Genomic DNA, 16,365 nt, shown 5'->3' with positions numbered 1-16,365 from the left:
ATCAAGCCCATACCACCACCACCCCCTAACCCTTAGCCCTATAGGAATGAGATACTGCCATTCAGGAATAGGGCACATCCTTTTGTTATTTTGAACATGGCATATAAAATATTAGCATCGTAATGTATGTCTATGTATATGGCATGTGGGTATGGGGGCCATGGTATCTCCCACATGGAGGGGGTTAGGAGCTCATTACCCACTTCCACTATGCTAAAGTGCACACGTATGGACTTTCTTAAATCAGAGAGAGAGGCCTCAGGAACTAGAGGCTTTCCCCTGAGTGACCTGTCAGCTTTTCCTCAAACCACTGCTGAGGACCCACCCGCAACTTTGACTGGTCCCGTAGGTCAACACTGGTCCTCCAGGTCTGTAGGGGATATTGGGGTGGAAAGAGCAATCAAAAGCTCCTAGTTGCCTTCCTCTTCCTCTGCTTCCTCTTTGAGGTCCTCTAGGATTAAGTTGTCCAGGTCTTCCATGAGGCTGCCCTGGCTAAGGCAGGTGGCCACGGTGGACCCACTGCTCTCATGGACAGCACTTGGCCACAAGACAACAGACATATTTTTCTGTTTCCGGCTCTTGGGGTGCACACAGAAGGTCCCTGGTATGGAGGATCCTGGGGGGGCAAATGTAGGACTTGAGCCTTTTCTGTCCTGAGCCATTTTGAGGTCTTGAGGCCTCTCTGTGCTCAGCCAGAGACTGGCCCCAGGGGAGCAGGCTAAAGGGGTGGTAGGTGTCAGCTGTATTGGGGCTAGGGAGAAGTGGGGCAAGGAGAAGAAAGGGATAGATGGACTTGGGGTTTGACCTTGTCTGTTGTAGCAGTCCTCAGCAAAGCAGCTGTGTGTGTTTTTTCTGCCTCTCTCATTCTGGGTTCGGCGTGGGGGGAGGATCCGATTTGGCAGGACAGAGTTGCCGCAGTGGTAGCACAGAGATGGAGTTCCCATCTGGGCAAAACCTCTGGGGAGAAAGCAAGAATGGTTGGGGCAGGTGGTAGGCCAAGGAGGAAGTGTGAGTCAGAGATCAAGGGTTGGGGACTCAGAAAGTAAGACTGAAAGAAAGAGGCTAGGGGTTGATGTGGGAGGTTTAAAGAACCCTTGGAGATCATCTGCAGCTAGACGTCTCTTTTTACAGATCGGGAAACTGAGGCCTAAAGTGTGGAAATGTCTTGCCCAAGCTAGGAGCTGGGATTCTAACCCTGATTCTCTAGCTCCAAACTTAGTGATCCTTCTATGGCATTGACTTTCATGAGGACTGGGGACAAGGGTCAGGGGACAGGAATCTGAGAACTCACATGAAGGTATGGCCACACTGTAAACACTGAAACTTGGCGTCACCCCACATCTTATCTTTGGGCACTGGATCATATTTCACTTTGCACTTCCGGCACCGGGACACCTGAAAAGCTCGGTGTGAGCAGAGTCAGGCCTGCACCCAGGGACTCCATGGGGCCCAGCCTCAGTCCTAGCCCTGGCCCCTTCACCTTTTTGCGCATGGGTACCCGGCGCCACCACACGTTATTACAGGTACTGCAGGCAAACTGGCAGTCTTCCTTGGCAATACAGCCTTTCTGGGCATCATCCAGCATGCGCAGATTTTCCTCTGTCAGGGGTAAGCTTATGGTGGCAGCCACCTCCTGAGTGGGAAGTTGGGGGGGATAGGATCAGGGCACCTCAGCCTCCAGCATGGAGCCAATGGATGTCCTCACCCTTACCCCTGCTCCCCTCGCACCTCAATGTCTCTGTCCTTCAAGACATTTTGTCGATCCTAGGCAGGAGTGGGGAGATAGAGACAGGAGTCTGGGCTGGGGTCTGCATTGATCTTTCAGGTGTCCAGGTGCCCCTGTACCCTCACTCCTGGAATTCTTCACTTAGCAAAGAAGCAAACTTTGAAGCAAGGATAAAGGACTGGCCAGGGAGGAGGCCTCAGCTCACAGTTCAGACCCTTCCTGAAGATCCCAAGACTACTCATGCCCCGCCCCCCAATTCCTCCCATGGCACTGTCTCCTGGGCCAGCCTGGATCCTATCCCGGGGAGAGGAAAGTAGAGAAATGCATGTAGGGCTGGGCAAAAGCGATCGTGGGGGTCCTGGGGAGAAGAGAACGTGAGGCACTGGGAAAGAGGCCCCCTAAGTTATGTCTCTTCCCTTAGTTCAGAGGCTCCCTGAGCCCAGGAACCTGGGTCGTGTGCCCTCTATCTCCCCCAGGTTGGGGACTGTTGGATCTCCTTGCAACTATGGGGCTCATGGAGGAAGGAAATTACCTGGACGGTTGGGTCTGCTTGGTGCACATCTTCTTTTTCTGATCTGAACTCTTCCGAAAACAAGTTTAGAGAGCATAGGGGCTGTCACAGGATATGCTAGGACCAAGGACCTTTAAATAGTCATCTATCCCACAGGGGTCTCTGGTGCCACTGACCATTCTGGATACTAGAACTCCCTGGGACACCCCTTCCATGATCTTCCTGGGCATCCAGGTCCCTTCCCAGTACCTCTGGGGACTCCTAGTACCCAACAAAGCCCTGGAACCCCTTCTGAACCCTTCAGAGCTTCCCCTACACCGCCCCCCCCCCCCCCCCCCCCCCCCCCCCCCGCAATGTTTCGTGCTGACCATTCATTTGTTCAATCAGCCAGGAAGAGACGAGCTCATGGTCGTGGTTGTATTTCTCCATTAAGACATTTGCCTTCTCCACAGACAAACGGCCATGAAACGTCTCCCTGAGGCGCCTGACACTCTTCTCCAGCTGTTAAGAGGTTGAGGAGACACAGAAACATCATTAGTACCATTGCTGAAAACCTTGAGAAACCTGAAGGCTAGCATTGGACAGTATCTGAGCCAAGGCAGTAGTAAATCCATTCCGCCTTGGGTATCAGTTGCCTAAGCTATGAAATGGGCACACAGGCCAGGTCCTTGTCAGGGTCTGAGGGGGAGAGGTCACATATGTATCTTGCGCCGGTTTTCCTTCCTTTCATCCTCTCTCGCTTCCATTATGTTTGGTTGGGGGAGGCGAAAAGGCTGCAGAGAGGTAGGGACATCTGTCAGCGGTGCCCCTGGCCCTTGACCTGACAGCGTTTCTTGGAAAAGGCCAAAGTTCCGGTTAGAAAGGGTCTAAACTGCAAGGCAGGTGAGAAGCCCTCAGACGGAGCGCCCTAGCGGGCAGCAGGGTTGGTTCCCGGGCTTGTACCTGCCGATTCGCCACCTCCCCAAGCTGCAGGAAAGGGATCAGGGAGGAATTGGGGGGTGGGGTCCCCTCCCGGTCCCGGTCCCAGACAATCTTGGTCTCCATGGGTTTCTCCTTCCCGTCAGGCCAAGCCTGGAGTTGGGGGGGAGGCACAGTTGGGCTCCTCGCGCGGCGCATTCTGGCTCCTGGCGCCTGTCCTCTCACCTTCACGCCGGAGAACGCAGCTTCAGCCATCCTTGTTCCCGCGGCTCCCGAAGGTCTCACCTTACAGGCCCCCAGTAGACAGGGCACTGGGGTTTCTCAACTCTTTCCACGTCTTTTGTCTCTACCCAGAACAAACAGCACCCCCCCCCCCCCCCCCCCCTCCCTCCCCCCCCCCCCTCCCCCCCATCGAGGTTGAACCCCGGCGGGGGGGGGGGGCTGGCCAGGCCCCCGCCGTTTTCCCCCCCCCCCCACAACCCCCCCCCCCCCCCCCCCCCCCGCTTTTCCGCCCACTTTCAGTTTCTCAGAAAAGGGCGGTGCCTCAGAGGGGTGAGGATTGTCAGAGCCGAAGGCTAGACTTGGGAGTCTTCCTAGCCCTGCCCAGCCCCTGAATTTGAGTGGAATTAAACCTCAATGGGACAGATGGGGTCCCTGAAATGAGGGCGGGGTGGGGAACTGGGAAACTGACCGCGAACCGAATATCCTGAACCTCATCTCAAGTCGGAGGAAAAGCCCCTTACCAAAACGATCAGAAGCCTTAAGTTGGAAGGATCCCCAAGGTCTTCTAGACCAACCTTTATCTGAGTAGAAAACTCCTCTTTAAAAAGGTCATCGAGCCCGGATGGCTCAAATTATTAAGAATTTTTTCCCCAAAGCTGCTTCTCAGTAACTTTAACCCATCTCTCCTTTGGGGCTAAGCAGAGCATTTTCCATATGTATGATCCCCTTTGGATATTTGAAGAAAGTTATCAGCAGATACCATCCCTAAAACTTCTTTTCTTCAGACAAAACATCTCCAGTTCCATTGACCAGTCTTCATATAGCATGGACTCTATTTTTTTATCCAAGATCTCTTCCGGCTCTAAATACCATGAATTACCTCCTCCCATCCCCCCACCCTCCACCCCCTACAACCTTGATCCTCCTCCTCTTCGGTTTATCAACTACCTCTCTAAAAAGTATTCAGTTTACTACCAACAAGCATTTTCTTAAACATCTGCTATATACCAGACACTGTGCTGGGGACTGGAGATATAGACAAGAAAACATACCCTGTCTTTTTTTTTTTTAATTTATTTATTTTTATTTTTCAACATTCACTTCCATAAGATTTTGAGTTCGAAATTTTCACCCCATCTCGCCCCTTCCCCCACCCCAAGATGGCATGCATTCTGCATACCCCTTCTCCTAGTCTGTCCTTCCTTCTGTCTCTCTCCCCCTTGTCTTCTCCCCTTCCCCTTCTATTTTCCTGTAGGGCAGGATAGATTTCTGGACTCCATTTCCTATATTTCTTATTTCCCAATTGCATGTGAAAACATTTTTTTTAAACATGTGTTTTTAAAACTTTGGGTTCCAAATTTTCTCCCTTCCTCCCTCCCCACCCACCCTCATTGAAAAGGCAAGCAACTCAGTACAGGTTATACATGTGCAGTTATGCAAAACACTTCCATAGTAGTCATGTTGTGAAAAACTAGCTCTATTTCCCTTAATCCTATTCTCCCCCCTATTTATTCTATTCTTTCTTTTGACCCTGTCCCTCCTCAGAAGTATTTGCTTCTGATTACCCCCTCTGCCAATCTGCCCTCCCCTCTATTATCCCCCTGCTCTCTTGTCCCCCCCCCCATTTTCCTGTAGGGTAAGATAGATTTCCATACCCAATTGAGTAACACACTCTGTCTTTAAGGAGGTTATATTCTTTTCAGAGGCAATAACATGTACAGAGAAAATGAAATATAAAATAAATGCACTACCTTTGGATTACTTACTTTCTCAGCTCCCACTTGAATTGGCTGGTCCCCAGAGGGTAACTGACAACTACTTTCCTCAATATTCTAGGGGTAACCCTCAGAGACTGGGTTTTTCTAGTACCCCCAACAGTATACTTCCCATTGATTATCAGCCCTGCTTAATTAGCTTTTAGAAAGGACATTTACTGTGCAAGTATAGCAAGGATAGTTAGTGGGGGAAATAACAATTATCTAAAGTAGGAGCACATTCTCCCCTTGGTAACACAACATATGTGGGCTCAAACTTAAAATAGTAGTGTAGGGAAACACATAGAAAGAACGTATGTGGCAAAACAGTAAGCAGCTCCTGGTCCCTGGGAGTCATTTTCTGTCTTTGTTGAATCATCATGAAGTTCTTCATAGATATAGCTCTTCACTGGAGGAATTCCAGAGGGTAGAATTGGTAATGTGGGGTAGAAACATGGAAGGGATAGGGCTGACATAAATAGGTGTGAGGGACTAAAGAGTGGTGATCCAGGAAGGGAGCTTCTACATAGGCTGCCTGTCACTTAAAATCAGAGGGATTGAGTTGATTAATAGTGTAGTAGATTGTCTTGCCCTTCATAGTCCAAAGTTAATGTTGACTTGATTACAATCCCAGAACAAGAAGTAAAAAGTGGGGGAGGGAGATCTGCCCACAGTAGCAAGGCAGATAAATAGTCCCCTGTCTTACATGATGATCAATGCAGGTGTCGGAATATACCTGGGTCATGGATAGTTATAGAGAGAAAAAGTATGGTTGAGGTATTCATGATCCAATCCTTAGCCAGGTCACTTCTGACCCAGGATTCACACAAATTTTTTTTTCTTATTTTCAATTTTTCTTCATATCATTTATTTTTGTATCACCTTTATTTCTGAATGTATCCTTTCCTCCTCTATCTGGTCAGCTATTCCTTTCAACAAAGAATAAAAAAGAAAAAACCAGTTCAACAAAATTAAGCTACACATCAATCTATAGAAATATTTGACATCTATAGACCTCTATCTCCGCAAAGAAGGGAGGAAGAGACAGTGTTTCATCACAGCATTATAGTATTAAAAAAACCCCAACAACAATTCTTTTTATTTACAATGTGGCAGTCATTTTGTATATAGTTTTACTGTGTTGTTTTCTTTACTTCACTCCGCATCAGTTATTATATTTTCCCCATACTTCTCTGATTTTTTTTTCACTTTTTATGGCATACTAATATTCCATTCTATCCATATACCACAATTTGCTTAACCTTCCCCCCACCTGCCACTTTTAATGACTTATGGGCTTACCTAAGAGGTTACGGTTTTACTCAAGAATGTGGAGATTTGAATACTGGATCTTTCATTTTTACTTTCATTCAGGAAACATTTTTTAATCTATATGTGAATGACTCATTCTTACAGGTCACACTGGTAACCTGACTGAAATCTAGTGAGAATGGGGGCTACTCATTTGAACAATTTCTGAGTTCTTCTAATTATTTATATCCCAGTATAGAAAGCCTTGGAAGGTTAACTAGGAGTGGGGATAAGGTGTGTGTGGAGTGAGCATGCTCATTTGGTAGTGAGCAAATTACTCAAGATTAGAACCTAGGAGTTTCTCACACCTGTGTGATGTGAGTGAGCTGGAACAGCTCAAGCTTGGAACGCCATCTGGTCACCTGCACAGATACTGGACTCCAAGTAGCTATTCTGGTCATGCCCCCTAGCAGGTACAGAAAGTACTGATTATCCCTGTGGGTGGGCAAATGTGCTTTATGGACCTTTCCATACTCTTTAGATTTGGGATATTGGGTCAGGCCAAATGTATACTTGGCAAGTATCTTAGGAAACTCTTGAAGTGCTGGTATAGCAATAAAGGCTTGTTCATATCCTATCTTTTGGAAGTCCATATAGAGACTTAGTCACTTTATCATTAATGAGTGAAGGAGTAGAGTTTATCATTTTTTCCCACCTAATAAGGTGCTACCATAGCCACTAGCCCTTTTTTTTAACTTTTTTCCTCCTACAGGATGGGAAGAGTCAACATACGACTTGCTCTCTCTAGCTCATGGTCCTCAGGTACTCTTCCAAATTTTTTCATCTCTTTTCAAGCCCCTCCATTGCCTTTTCCTTCTTCTTTCTCAACAGATGTCCTTGTCTACTACTTTATGTTGGAAAAAAAAATAGAGACCATTTATTACAAGATTATTTTTCTTCATTTTGCCCATCAAAACTCTATCCTGTGTTTCCATCTCTGAGGACGAAGTGGCCCTTCCCCTTGCCAAGGCCAACCCCTCTACCTTTGCTCTCCATCCAATCTTCTCCCAACTCCTTCAGGTGCTTGCTTCTTGGGTCATTTGAATGTATCTCTCCCTTCAGCCTACAAATATACTCAGGACTCTCTCATCCTTTGAAAACCCTTATTTGACCCCATCTTCCCCTCAAGCTATTGTCCTTTATCTTTTTCTTTCTTTTATTGCCAAACTAGAACTAGACCTATATCTGTTGACTCCACATCTTCACCTTCCACTCATTTCTGATCCCTTTTCAATCTGACTTCTGATCCCATCATTCATTAGGCTACTTTTCCCAAGGTTAACTAACATTAATCTCTTAATTGCCAAATCTAACGGCCTTTTCTCTGCCCTCATTCTTCTTGATCTCCCAGAAACATCTGACACTGGGATCTGTACTCTGGGATTTTGAGATGCCACTGTCTCTTGATTTCCCTTCTATGTTTGACTATTCTCCAGACTCCTTTGCTGGATTATCATTTATATTCTGCCCCTTAATACCGAAGGGTACTCCCTAGGCTCTGTAGCAAGCTTTCTTCTCTTCTGTGCATACTCTTTCTCTTAGAGATCTCATCTCTTCCCATTGGAATCAACTATTCTATTTCTGCAGATGACTTTCACATCTACATATATAACCCTTGTCTCACTCCAGAGCTTCAATCGTACATCACCAGCTGCCTGCTGCATAGCTCCTCCTGGATATCCCATAGGTATCTCCAATCCAACTTGTCCAAAATGGATTCATTTGACCTCTTTATCTCCAGGCTTCTTCTTCAAACCTTTTCTTTTCTGTGGAGAGCCCCGTTTCCCTCCCCATCATTCAGGTTCATAATGGTCTTGAATCTTCCCTTTACTTCATGCCCCAAATCCAGTCAATTGCTAAGTCTTGCCAAATCTACCTCCACAGTATCTCTCAAGTTCATCTCCTCTCCTCCACTCATATAGCCACCACTCTATTTCAGGCCCTCATTATCTCTACCCTGGACTACTATAATAGCATCATAATTGGTCTCCCTGCTTCCAGTCTCTCCTCTCTCTGATTGATTCTGCACATTGCTGCCATGTTGCTCCTCTGCTCAAGTATCTTCAGTAGCTCCCCATTGCTTATAGGATAAAATATAAACTTGTTAGTCTGGCACTTAAGTCTCTCCACAATCCAGCTCTTACCTACATTTCCAGCCTTACTTTATATGAACTTTTTCTAGTTTCCTTTATGAACACTGCATTCTAGCCAGACCAGACAGATGTACTCCATCTTCATACCCACCTCTCAGAATCCTTGTCTTCCTTCAAGACACATCTCAGGTGTCACCGTCTTCCTGAAGTCTTCTCTGATCTCCTGTAGTTGTTAGGACTCCCCTCTTCCTCAATTTTCCTGGTACTATACTTATTGGTGTATATCTGATATCTCTAGTGGAATGTAAGCTCCTTGAGGGTAGAGACCATTTCCCTTTTGTCTTGGTATTCTTTCTCAGCACTTGGCACAGTGTCTTGCACCTAGTTACTTCAACACTTGATAGATCCATGATCTCATCCTTGAGGTATTCTTTTCAATGATACAGAATGCAGCCTGTCTATACTTTCTCATTCTGTGAGATTTGTCACTCTGGCGTTTCATAAATCTTTCACGGGCAGTCAACCCAATGTACTGAGAGCAGCTTCCCGCTATTTCTCTTGACATTGCGTGTATGCCAATTATTATTATTATTTTTAGGCAATTGGGGTTAAATGACTTGCCCAGGATCACACAGCTAGTAAGTGTCAAGTGCTTGGTCTGAGGCCAGATTTGAATTCAGGTCCTCCTGACTTCAGGGCTGGTGCTCTATCCACTGCACCACCTAGCTGCCCTTATGTAACAATTATAACAGTCCAGCCTATGCTGGTAGTCCACGTTTGAGACTGGAATGAAACAAAACACTCAGGAACATTTAGCAGGTAACAAAAGTAGGTTTACTTATGCACAGCAGGTTGTAGAACCCACTCTGGGGCTTCACCAACTCCTGCTTGCACTGGTGAGCTGAGTTCCCAGAGAATGGTTACAAGACGAGACTTGTCCAGGACAATCTGGGGGCCCTTATCATGTGCAAGTTCCTAGCAGAGAGATTTTTTTTTGCCCAGGATTTCTGATACCAGATAGTCTACTTTCAGAGATCCACTGGAGAAACATTAGCATTTTTGTTTCCTGATGTGTTCGTTCTCTTTACAAAGTCAGAGCAGTACCTCAATTCTTACTTACTGGTATCCATTGTGTTTCTGTATTCCTTTGTTCAAGATCACCCAACTACTTAGTCACACTTTGCAGTCCTAAGGAGCAGCAGGGGTTTTGCATTCCTAAAATACTAGTGCCTATAACTGTCTATACTATGATGGTTCATAAATGTAATTTTTTTTTCTTTTTGCATTCAAGCAGACCTCGGCTGCTTTCCTTATTGTGAGATCCTTCTGGACTGTAGGTCCAACGATGGGTTTGCTTATTAGCCTAGAAATCCCAAGCAATCACCTCCACATGCTTAATCTCTTTGGGCTGCCCTGCACCGGTTCTGTGCTTACTTTTTTTTCTTTCTTTTAGCACCAAGCCTGCTTGTCCTTTTGGTTTCTATTGGAGAAATTGCAAATGCCTTTTGGTATAGGAACTCAGTGGAAATTTGCTTGTACCTTTAAGACTACCAATAGTACAAGGACCCCTGGAGAAATTTTGGTGTACCCTACGTGGAAAGAAACACCTAAACATTTTGGCTAGATTCCAGTTGGATAACCCAATGCATTGAGGAAATTATGGAAGTTTTAAATCAGGACAATTTGGTTTCTCATTTGAGGGTAAAGAGGGGACTTCTAGTTGACTCTAGGTCCTTAACTCCTGTGGAGTGAGTCCCATATGTTCTGGGAGACCTGTAGGAACCAGGCCTTCCTTTTGAGATATGAAGTTTAATTTTCTTAGGCATGGATTTATCTTTTCTGGTGGGTTTTACAGAAAATGCACAAAGTATTGGGTCCTCATTGGCCAATCACCCCATTACAAGGGGAAGGATATTCAACAAGGATACAACCTTAATTAATTCAGTTGGGAGCAGCTTTCCTGCTTTCATGGTGCCCTTGATGGCATGTAATTAGAAACCTGAAGGAGTAGTGGGTCATTTTTATACTTGGGTAAAAACAAAACAAAACAACAACAACAACAAATAAACAAACAAAAAAAACCTAGTTACTTCAATTAAGTCTTGAGAACAGTTTCAATGACTTTTAAGGAAAAACCAGCTTAGCCAAGGTGGGATAGGGTCTTAGAAAAGCTAGGCCAGCCTATGTGGCAGGGCCCTAGGAAATATTGCTCCTATCATGCAAAAAGAGCGTGTAGGTTATCCACTGGTTGTGGGAACACATTCCTGGGCTTCTTTTTTAGTCATAGATCTTTCCAATCCTCCCTGTCCCTCAGCCTCACAACCTAGATCTTATCTAAGACTCTTCACTATCTCTTACCTCCCATTAAGCTTTTACCAAGGTCTGTTGACTTCACCTTTGCAACATCTCTTAAATATGTCCCCTTTTCTCTTCTGATGCTGCTGCCATTCTGGTACAGACCTTCATCACCTCATGCCTGGATTATTGCAATAGCTTGATGGTGGGTCTGCCTGCCTCAAATCTCTCCCCACTCTAATCCATCCTGTGATTCAACCACTAAAGTGATTTCCTGAAGTGTAGGTCAGAGCATATCACTCCTCTCAGTTTCCACTCAATAAACTCCAGTGGCTTCCTATTGCCTCTAGGATCAAATACAAAACACTTTGTTTGACATTTCAAGCCCTTCATAACCTACCCTCTTCCTACCTTTCCAGTTTTCTTATGCTCTGCTCCCTGACAGATACTCTTTGATTCAGTGATAATGGCCTCCTGGCCATTCTACAAACAGAACTCTCTATCTTTTGACCCAGGGCATTTTCTCTGGCTGCCCTCCATACCTGGAATGCTCTCCCTCTTTTGTTCTGCTTACTGATCTCCCTAACTTTCCTTTAAGTCCCAACAAAAATCCCTTCTTTTGCTGGAAGCCTTCCCCAACCCCTCTTCAGCCTTCCCTCTGTTAATTATTGCCTATTTATCTTGTATCTAGCTTGCTTTGTATATATTTGTTTGCATGTTGTCTCTCCCATTAGATTGTAAGCTCCTTGAGGGTAGGGACTGTCTTTTGCCTCTTTTGGGTATCCACAGAGCTTAGCACAGTGCCTGGAACATAATAGGAGCTTAATAAATGTTTCTTGACTGATTAATCCTCTATGGTGCTTCTCTCATGCTGGTCTTCATTGTTAATGTACTACAGCCTACTCCAACTACTCTACACCTTTTCATTGCCCTTCAAGTGACCTTCAACTTTCATTCTCTAGAGACCTTGGTGTTACATGGCTTGTTATTATAAGGTATCACCAAAAGAATAATATTGGGACAAAGCCAAAGCTTCATTCTAGAGGGAAGCTTGTGATCATTAAAAGCGCCATGTAATTTTTTGTGAAGGTAAGATAACTTTTGTCTCCTCTTGTTCAATTCTGGGGTCAGTTCATTGTCAATGAACAATGTATGCATGTATGTATGTACACATACCTATATATGTAGGTAGATGATGTATATAAGTGCATACAGAAATATATGTATATATTGACTATATGTTTGTGTGTATATATATAGATATATATATGTGTGTGTATAGTATGTATAGTATACATACTAATGGAACAACTCTATGGATTGACCACCCAACTGACTATCTATATATGCACGTTTCTGCCTTTCTCTATATCAATTTCCTTTTCTTTCTATTTGTGCATGAGAGGCAGGATGGCATAGTGGATAGTTAGAAACAGAAGACCTAGGTTTGAACCCTGCCTCTGACATTTATTAGCTGTGTGACATTGGATAAATCACTTTAACTAATCCTCTCTTGGGGCAGCTAGGTGGCGCAGAGGAGAGAGTGCCAAGCCTAGAGTCAGGAAGACTCATCTTCCTGAGTTCAAATGCAGCCTCAGACACTTACTAACTGTGTCTCTGGGCCAGTCACTTAACCCTGTTTGTCTCAGTTTTCTCATCTGTAAAATGATCTGGAGAAGGAAATGGCAAACCGCTCTAGTACCTGCCAAGAAAACCCCAAATGGAATCATGAAGAGTCAGAAACAACTGAATAACAGCAATTTTCCTTATTTGCAAAATGGGGCTAATAATACCTGTTATATCCATTTCACAGAGATCCTAGAATCAAAGGATCATGAATTTAGAGCTGGAAGGGACCTTGGAGACCATCTAGCCTGAACCCCTCATTTTACAAAGGAGGAAGCCAAGGCCCAAAGATGTTAATTGACTTGTCCAAAGTCAGTAAGAACACAGACAATAAGAACTAGAGAGAGGATTAGAACCTAGGTCCTCTGACTCCCATTTCAACATACTGTCCCTATGCCATGTTGTCATAAGACTCAAATGGAATAATGTATGTAAAGTTTTTTCAAAACTTCAAAGTGCTTGCTCTTTTTGTGGTGGCAAAGAATTGGAAATTGAGAGGATGCCCATCAATTGGGGAATGGCTGAGCAAATTGTGGTATATGAATGTGATGGAATGCTATTGTGCTATAAGAAATGATGCACAGGCTGACTTCAGAAAAACCTGGAAAGACTTGTATGGTCTGATGCTGAGTGAAGGGAGCAGAACCAAGAGAACATTGTACACAATAACAACCATATTGTGTGATGAATAATATTGATAAACTTAACCCTTCCTGGCGATGCAAGGATCTAAGACATCTCCAGAGGCCTTGTGATGGAAAATGCTATTCACATCCAAAGAAAGAACTATAGAAGTCGAATTGCTATTTTTTTTCTCTTCTGTTGAGTTTTGTTTCCTCTTTCTGATGGTTCCTCCTATTGGTTTTAATTTTTACTTACAACATCACTAGTGTGAAAATATGTTTAATATGAATGTAAATGTATAAAAAAACCAAAAAAACTTCAAAGTGCTCTATAAAGTTGGTAATTTTTATTAATGTTAGTCATTTTATCATTATCTCATAGGTGAAAAGCAGCATAAAGTAAAACTAGTTTAAAGAAAGCTTGTCAAGATATCTAACCAAGAAAAGTTATCTCAAGGGTATTCAAGAATGAAAATGGAAGGAAGACTATAGAGAGAAGACAAATGGAAAAAAGTTTACAAAAATCACTGGAACAGACTGTTTTCTCCATCAAACACAGTAAGACTACCTTACATAGACCTTAACCGTAAACTTCTGGATATGCTTATGGAAGAGTTAGAACAAAGAGGGGAAAAGCTGCTGGCTTAGACTAGGTATATATAAAGGAGACCCCTGTTATAAGTGACACAATTGGGAGGTTATTGAGGGACTGATATACAAGGTGTCTGGATGAAGGGAATAGATAAAATGTATTAAAAATTTTGAATACTATTAATACCTAAAAAAGGAAACCGTTTCATTTTTTTTTTTTGGACTAGGCAATGGGGTTAAGTGACTTGCCCAGGGTCACACAGCTAGTAAGTGTTAAGTGTCTGAGGCTAGATTTGAACTCAGGTCCTCCTGACTCCAGGGCTGGTGCTCTATCCACTGTGCCACCTAGCTGCCTCTTAAAAAAAAAGGAAACTGAAAGAACATTAATAACTACCCCATCTACCTACTCTCCCATCTAATACAAAATCTTCAAGAGAGTCATCTACACATGAATTGAGGTCATTCTCAATGAGGGTAATTAGGAAAAAATAAGCCGACTTTGTCATCTGAGAGTTGCATATGCCAGTGAAATTACAGAGCTAGTCCCCATTACTATCTTTATTATTATAGTTTGGATAATAGCCATTCTTCTTTCATTTGGTTTTTCCAGTATGAACAGTTAACCTGAATTCTTTTGAGTCATCATGGATCTTACTTAGGAGGCTATGCATGCTCTTAGACTTGATACAGTTAACACAATGTCATCTGCAAACAGGACTATCTGGAGGACATCATTATCTGACTGGAATCACTTTTTCATTTGGAATCTATACTGACTCCATGACAATGGCAAACACCTCTGGTGAGCATACATCTCTATTTTATGCCTAGGAGTCCACGGAACAAGATTTTCTCTCTAGTTCTATCTTTCAAAGAATCTTATGTAAAGCTGAAATATGCATGTAAATAATTTCATTGTAGCACGATATTTTCTCTACTAAAAATTATTGACTACAAAAATTGATAAACAATAAACATAGTGGGATCTTTGTATTAGATACAATGTCCATTCTTTTATCCATTTCTCATCATCTTTTTTTTTAGCATCAATATCTAGTTTAAACAGGTCAAGTTGGTGTTGACTCAGTTTTATAGTATATCAGAATTATAAGAGACTTCATAGGTCATCTAGTCTAACCCTCTAATATTTTTTACACAAAAGGAAACTGAATCTCAGGGAGCTTAAGCTACTAACCTAAGGTCACACATTTAGTCAACTTCATAGGCAGGCTTTGAATCTAGCCATTCCAACTCCAGTGCCAGGGCCTTTATCCACTGTGCCATGCTGTCTCCCTTATATCTTCTCTTTTTTTCTTTCTTCTAGTTTGATGTTGATTTTGACTAATTGGGCTAATAAACTTAGTCAAAATCAACATCGAACAAGAAGAAAGAAAAAGAGAGAAGAAATAGATTGTTCCAGGACAATCACAGGGTCTCTCTCTCTCTCTCTCTCTCTTTCTCTCTCTCTTTCTTTGTCATTGTTGGCAAGATTCTGAGAGCCAGAGTGGCTTCAGAAAGGGCTGAGGAACCCTTGACATGATGTTTGCTGCCCCACAACTACAGGAGAAATCCCAGGAGCAGAACAGAAGTCTGGACACAACCTTTGTCAATCTGAACAAGGCCTTTAATACTGTCAATCATGAGAGCCTGTGGAAGATCATGGTGAAATGTGGTTGCCTGGAGAAGTTTATCAATATCATACATCAGTTTCATGATGGCATGTTTGCACGAATTCTGGGTAACGGACGATGCTCTTGCACTTTCCCAGTCACCAATGGAGTGAAGCAGGGCAATGTTGTCTGACACCTTCAACAAGGATGAAAATGGCATCAAGGCCAACTACTGCATTGATGGTAAGTTATTTAATTTGAAAAGGCTGCAAGCCAAGACTGAAGTGGAGGTAGAGTTGATGTGCAACTTTTTGTTGCAGACGATTGTGCACTTAATACTGCCTTTTAGGCTGAGATACCACAAAGTATGGATCGATTCTCTGTTGCTTGTGCTAATTTTGACCTGACAGTTAATACCAAGAAAACAGAGATTCTCCACCAGCCAGTGCCTCCCCCCCATCCATATGTGGAACCATTGGTTACAGCAAATGGAGAAATTTTGAATGCTGTGAATAAGTTCACTTACCTTGGCAGTATATTTTCTGGGGACGTACACATAGATAATGAGGTTGATGCACGCATTACCAGAGCTAGCTCAGCACATGGGGAGCTCCAAAAGAATATGTGGGAGAGAAGAGGTATTAGACTGCCTCCCAAACTGAAGGCCGTTGTACTTATCTCATTGTTGTATACCTGTGAAACCTGGACAGTATACCCATGCCATGCCAGGAAACTGAATCACTTCCATTTGAATTGTCTTGGGAAGATTCTGAAGATAACCTGGCAAGAAGAGGGATTGGACACTGAGGTCCTTTCTCAGCTAAACTGCCAAGCATTCAAACTACTGCAGAGAGCACAACTCCAATGGGCTGGCCATATCATTTGAATGCCAAGTTCATGTTTGATTAAAAGACTATTTTACAGAGAACTCACACAAGGCAGTCAGAAGAAGCATACAAGGGCACTCACAAGGTCTCTCTGAAGAACTTTGATATCAGTTGTGAGACATGGGAGGCACTTGGACAGGATCATCCAGCATGGTGTGCCCACATCAAAGAAGATGTTGTGCTCTATGAGCAAAGCGG

At 43.7% G+C, this 16,365-nt stretch overlaps 1 protein-coding gene across 2 annotated transcripts; it reads right to left on the bottom strand.

The window, feature by feature from the left end:
- Nucleotides 1–68: 68 nt before the first annotated feature.
- Nucleotides 69–3,520, bottom strand: CUNH19orf66 (chromosome unknown C19orf66 homolog). Of its 2 annotated transcripts, XM_027857796.1 has the most exons (8): nt 3,381–3,520; nt 2,606–2,738; nt 2,259–2,308; nt 1,729–1,764; nt 1,481–1,633; nt 1,292–1,395; nt 806–957; nt 69–616 (listed from the first exon to the last, which is right to left on the bottom strand). In XM_027857796.1, exons 1-8 carry the CDS (start codon nt 3,408–3,410, stop codon nt 411–413), a joined length of 864 nt encoding a protein of 287 aa, XP_027713597.1. In that variant the 5' UTR covers nt 3,411–3,520; the 3' UTR covers nt 69–410. The 2 variants fall into 2 exon arrangements, with proteins under 2 accessions (XP_027713597.1, XP_027713598.1); XM_027857797.1 differs by lacking the exon at nt 1,729–1,764.
- Between the last annotated feature and the right edge of the window lie 12,845 nt (nt 3,521–16,365).

Source organism: Vombatus ursinus, unplaced genomic scaffold (genome assembly GCF_900497805.2).
Source record: "Vombatus ursinus unplaced genomic scaffold, bare-nosed wombat genome assembly UNPS02012319.1, whole genome shotgun sequence".
In the NCBI taxonomy this organism is placed as follows: Eukaryota; Metazoa; Chordata; class Mammalia; order Diprotodontia; family Vombatidae; genus Vombatus; species Vombatus ursinus.
Note: the sequence above shows the minus strand (reverse complement) of the source record. Positions and strands in the feature narration are given on the sequence as shown.